General features: G+C 39.9%; 1 protein-coding gene across 1 annotated transcript; it reads left to right on the top strand.

Moving 5' to 3' along the window:
- Positions 1 to 5: 5 nt before the first annotated feature.
- On the top strand, positions 6 to 2,708 carry DMRT2 (doublesex and mab-3 related transcription factor 2; the record flags this gene model as incomplete). The annotated part of the gene is made up of 2 exons (XM_010082760.1): positions 6 to 24; positions 1,651 to 2,708. Coding segments are annotated over 2 exons (1,077 nt in total), but the record flags the coding sequence as incomplete, so codon positions are not given.
- Positions 2,709 to 5,764: the final 3,056 nt, after the last annotated feature.

A 5,764-nucleotide genomic window follows, 5' to 3' on the forward strand; every position in this document is an offset into this window, starting at 1 on the left:
TCCTGGCCAAGAGCATCCTGGAAGGTGAGCGCACCCCCCGCCTCTCCGCGAGCTGCCCTCAGCCCCGCAGTGCCGGCCGGCAGCGGGGACGCTCTGCTTCCCCCCGGGAAAACCCAAACCTCCCGTCCGAGGCGCGGCTGCTCGCGGCGTTGTTTCCCGCAATAAAAGCGGAAGAACGGCGTCCAGGCGCTCTCCGCTACCGCGCCGGGCGGCGGAGGCTCCCGACCTTCGTGGCTGGAATCGATGTGCCAGAATTTCGCTTCCCCCTGCCTCTCAGCACCCCCCCAATAATGCCTGAAATGCTGGCAACGGTAATTTGAAATTTGAGAGTTACTGTTACAAGCTGACATTCTTTTTACGTGACTACCCGGCAGCGTTTTCCAGTGCAGAGTAATTTACTCCCGGGTGTTTTTATCAGCAAATGAGTAAATCAGTTGGATTTTTTTTTTCAGTTTTGAAACGGCTTGAACGCCTAATGCAGCAACACCATGCTGCCTTATCAATAGTAACATATGCATAATAGGCTACTAATTTTTTTTTCCTGGTAAAAATATTAATTGTGGAAGAATGACATTTTAAGTATGGATATTTTACTGAGAGGGTGTATATTTTGTTCCCTATTCCCTTTTCCGATCATGCCAAAATTTATTTCTATGTCTGCTTTACTCGCTTTCCAAACTGCAGCCCTGTGAAGCCTTACAGTTCTCAAATTTAGCTTTTTTTTTCTTCCCAAAATAGAAAACTCTTTTCTTTGTCTGTGCAAGCACAATTAAAATTTTGTCCTGTTAAAACCTCTATTTTTCGTGTACAGTTCACTCTTTTAAAAAAATCCTCTTCTGTATTCTTTCCTCTAATTTATCTTAACTTTCTTTTTCTTTTCTCCTAGTTCCCCTTGGAATTTTCTACCATCTGTAGCAATGTGTACATAGTGATTCATCTTTAGAGAATAGAAAAAGCATCAGCTGTAGGTATAGATATCTTCCTCGGCAATGGGGAAACCTGTGTGAGAGGAATGGGAGTGAAAACAGGTAAAACCCTGTTCTCCTCACTCATGTAAGTAGTTCCATTAATTCAATGGGATTACTTGTCTGGGTAGAGCAAACAGGATTGGACCCTATCAGTTATAGCAGATGAATCCTGTTAGTCTGGTAGTTGAATATACTGGAGACTGGATTTCTATGTTTTATCAAAGTTCTCTTTTAGTTCAGAAGAAATAAAATATTTGAATACTTTCTGTATTTGTTAAAAATGGATAGTTATCTCCTTAAACTGCATGGTAAAATACCAGTCATAACACAAAGGAGGGTGTTTTTTTGTTGCTGTTTTTTTTTTTTTTTTTTTAATTTTTTTCTTTCAGTATCTGCTGTTTTGAAATTGCTTGTTAATGTTACTAATCAGATAGCTTTGAAGGAGACTACACATCAGAGGAGCAGGGCTTGCTTATCTGTGTTGAGAAACTTGCACTGAGAAACTTGCACTGAATGTGCCTGACAGGCACCGTCCCTCCTGTGCAGGGAGCTAAGGGTGTCCAGGGTTCGTAGCAAGTGCCATGTGCCTGGTGGGACTGGCTCTAAGCAGAGCCCTTTTACAAACACAGCTTTATTGTTTTTCTTATGCGGCTTGATGCGTAACATTGGTTTGTTGTTTTAGGTTACCGTCCTATTCCAACAGACCCTTACCTGGGAGGGAATTCACCCTTGCCACCCCCTGTAAGTGACAGGATGAGAAAGAGACGGGCTTTTGCTGATAAAGAGCTGGAGAACATTATGCTAGAGAGAGAGTATAAAGAGAGAGAGATGATGGAAGCTACGCAAGCAGCTGCCCTTTTTCTCCCTAACCGCATAGTGCATGGAGCTGAATACAACTCGTATAAAACAGCCTTCAACACTGCTCAAGTTGAGACTCCAAACAAGGAGTTTTGCAACTTTTTACCAACCTGCCTTGATCTAACCACACAGTATTCAGGATCCAGCAACATGGAACTAATTTCTTCAAATGTCAGTGTAGCTACTACCTACAGGCAGTATCCCCTGTCTTCTAGGTTCTTAGTGTGGCCAAAATGTGGCCCCATTAGTGATGCTTTCGTTTACCAGCAGTGCCTGTTAAACACTACTACTGTCCAAGCTCTCAAACCAGGGGCAGGTTGGGATGCCAAGGCCTCACAAAGTCAGGACTGTCCAAACACTGAGCATGACATCATGTCTCCGAAACTGGAAAATTCACTTGTTCTGACCCACACGCCAGACATTCAGCAGTCATGTAATGAGATACCGTGCCTTCCTCAGGAAGCTCGTGAAAGGTCAGCTTTTTCTCCTCCAAAAAGAACTTTCTCTCAGATTTCTGATAAGGATTCCCTGGCTTCTCAGGAACAGATATTGAGCAAAATCAGCAAAGACAGTACCAAGCCCCCTCCACCACTCAAATACAATCCGTTTCAGTCACTGTTCCAGCAAACATTTCCTGACAGATCAGGAGCAGAGTTGAGAACATCATTCGTGAAAGAGACTTTTGAAGATGCTTCTAGGAAATACAGAGAGTGTGCCATTAAAGAGAACCAGAAATACAAATTTACAATAGACAAATGTGCAAAAGACTTCCTTAGGGTCAAGCAGGCCACGACAAAGCTTTCAACAACTGAGCCACTGTCATTTTCTGTTGAATCCATTCTTAAACGACCTTCTTCTGCAGTTGCTAATGTCTCACAATGAATAAACTGTACATTCAGTGTAGAGTTTGTATGCTTTGCCTTCTGCAGAATTGCTACTGGTTGCCTTGTCTCTTAAAGGATTTCTGAAGAGCAATTTCTGTTGTAAATGGCAATTCTTTCTTTTATCTCAAAATGGTATACATAAATATGCATGTTTTATCTTCTGAATAAAAAATATGTTCAGTTTTTTAAAATGGAAACTGCATGTACAGACTGCAAAGTGTTGTTTTTTAAGCAGTGCTTCAAATCATTCAATAAAATGAGATTACCTACAAGCATAGATGTATTTCCTGATCTCTGTCTTGTCTCTAGCATCTCACAGGCAGGTATGCCCTACTTTCAGAATACACTTATTTTATCTGCTACTATCAATGCACTTACTAGTTATCTTGGTGGGGTAAGTGGTCATTTCTGCTTTGAACCTCCAGGAACTAAGAGAAGAGGTAACAATGGTGCATATAGGCTGGTGTGAATTCACAAGACTTCTTTTATTAACTTAAGTGAAGTTTGGAGCAGGTTGCAAATGCCTTTCTCATTCTGAAGGAGGAGAGCATGCTAGTGTAAAAGACTGGTTCATTCTGCACCTCTATAAAAGCTTCTGTTCCTAAAGCAGAAGAGTTACTAGACTGGATTTGAGGAGAGTGGCTCTAGCGAGCTTTTGCATGAAAAGTCATCATTTTAAAAAATTACATTTTTTGAATAAAAGGTTTTCCTTTCCTTTCCTTTCCTTTCCTTTCCTTTCCTTTCCTTTCCTTTCCTTTCCTTTCCTTTCCTTTCCTTTCCTTTCCTTTCCTTTCCTTTCCTTTCCTTTCCTTTCCTTTCCTTTCCTTTCCTTTCCTTTCCTTTCCTTTCCTTTCCTTTCCTTTCCTTTCCTTTCCTTTCCTTTCCTTTCCTTTCCCTTTTCTTTTCTTTTCTTTTCTTTTCTTTTCTTTTCTTTTCTTTTCTTTGATCTTCTTTCTCTTCTTTCTCCTCTCTTCTCTCTCTTCTTTCTCTTCTCCCTCTTCTTTCTCTTCTTTCTCTTCTCCTCTTTTCCTCTGCTCTTCTCCTCTGCTCTTTTCCTCTGCTCTTCTCTGCTCTTTTTAAATTTTTCATCTGACTTTACTCCGGATTTCCACCTGCTAGTATATTTCCCTTCTGAAAACATTTCACCTTTGACCAGCAATAGCCGATTCTTGTGGTAATTGAAATGACCTTTAGGCTGTAAAAATGATGCATAAAATCATCACTGCTGATGAGAAATCAAGCCATGATCTCTCAGTTTTGTAATTTTATCCCCTTTGCAGGGATAGCAGAAATAAAGGAGATTAACCAGTAGAATTTACCTGGGAACCTGAAATGTCCTCAAGGTTGCAGAAAAAGGCTTTAGCAGCTCTCAGTAGGTCTGAGCTTGAAACTTTCTAAATTCGTGAAAGTTTTTTCTCTATGTGTTACTGCTAGCACATCTAGTGCTAACTGCTAACCATATCGCTACTTTCCTTCTGTAGCATTTTTATCCTGCAGAAGGTGCTCAGCCAGTTGAAAGGAGCCGTGGTTTGTTCTTAATTTTTATTATTTTCTAAGGCCAATTTCTGTTTGGTATTTGTGAGCAGAATGTAACATTTTCTGATTTTATCACACTCACCGCACAGGTTAAATGCTTTATTTTCTATTAATAAATCTGAGCCTGTAAATTTCTGATCCTGTAAGTACCTCTGAAGGTGTTTAGTGCTTTGGGAGTTGTGTTGCTGAATAGCAGGACCCTTTCCATGGATGGGAGGAGTCATCTGTCCTGGGTGCTTTTCTAAGCCACTTTGTTAAAGCAACAAACACATGGAGAGAACACATTTTACATAACGTGTGAATTTTTGCATAGCACACCTTACAAAGCACATATAAATTTTATGTCAGGAAAATAAACAAATTTGCTGTGATTTAGAAGAAACTTGGGCACCAGCTGAAGTTTCACTTTTCAAAAGCACTCACACTAAGGAGATTTTGCCTAGCCGAAAATACATTTCAAATGCAGTTAGATGCTTTTAATTCTTCAAACTGTCCTTTACCCAGTTGCCATTAGAGGGAGTTTTAACTTAGTTGAGGGCTGAATCTGCTTGTTGCTGCAGTTTAGTATTCAGACTGAGCTAAGCAGCTTTTACTCAGAGTAAAATGCAGCAAAATTCTTCACATTTTGTATTTGTTTGCTTTCAGCACAGCTTCTTTCTTTGGCTTAGTTGAGCATTAAATCCTAACAAGGGGTTTTAATTTAAGCAAATTAATTTTGTTATTAAGAACATGATTTGTTTTGTTTTTTGAGCTGCTGGCATAAACTAGAATGGCAGATGAAACAGAGTTCATCTATGTAGTGACCCAATATTAGATACTGGAATTAGTCCCATGTAAATTTTTTTTTTTTTTTTTTTTTGCCTGACAACGCATGCATCTCACATTGTTCAATTTCATATCTGAAATATTTTTCCAGGAAGTCACTTGTCTTTATTTATCTCCTAAGAAGAGACCAGAAAACCAAAACCCTCCAACAGAGTGGTACCTCTTGACCTTTTAAAGAACAAGTTGAACTGAACAAATTCAAATTCTGAAGATATACCAAGCACTAATATATACATATATACATGTACACATACACTTACATACGTAATATATGTATGTTCCAGACAGTTTTCTTCAAATCCCAACCAGAAGAGGGATGATATTTCTTTGAAAAAATGTGACCCTTGAGGTGAAACTTGGACAAATTGTTTGCTTCACTTAACAAATTAGTTTCACTGGAGTCAGCACTTGGCCACCCTGTCTTGCTGTCACTAGCTCATGTCTGCCTACAGTTCCATTAGCCATTTCTCCCTGAACTTAGTTTCCTTTCATTACATAGTCCCCGGACCTTACCTCTCGTGTATCTTGAAAGCTTGTTGCACCCAGATAGTTTTTTTTCTTTCCTTTGTTAAAAACGTCTATGAAGTCTATTGTTCATGGAGAGGATGACTGGTAGCTTAAGCAAGATAGTGTATACACAGACAGCATGAGATTTTCCCCACACATCTTTGCAGTGGATGTATAGCACTCTTT

Source organism: Pterocles gutturalis, unplaced genomic scaffold (assembly GCF_000699245.1).
Source record: "Pterocles gutturalis isolate BGI_N339 unplaced genomic scaffold, ASM69924v1 scaffold1540, whole genome shotgun sequence".
NCBI lineage: Eukaryota > Metazoa > Chordata > Aves > Pterocliformes > Pteroclidae > Pterocles > Pterocles gutturalis.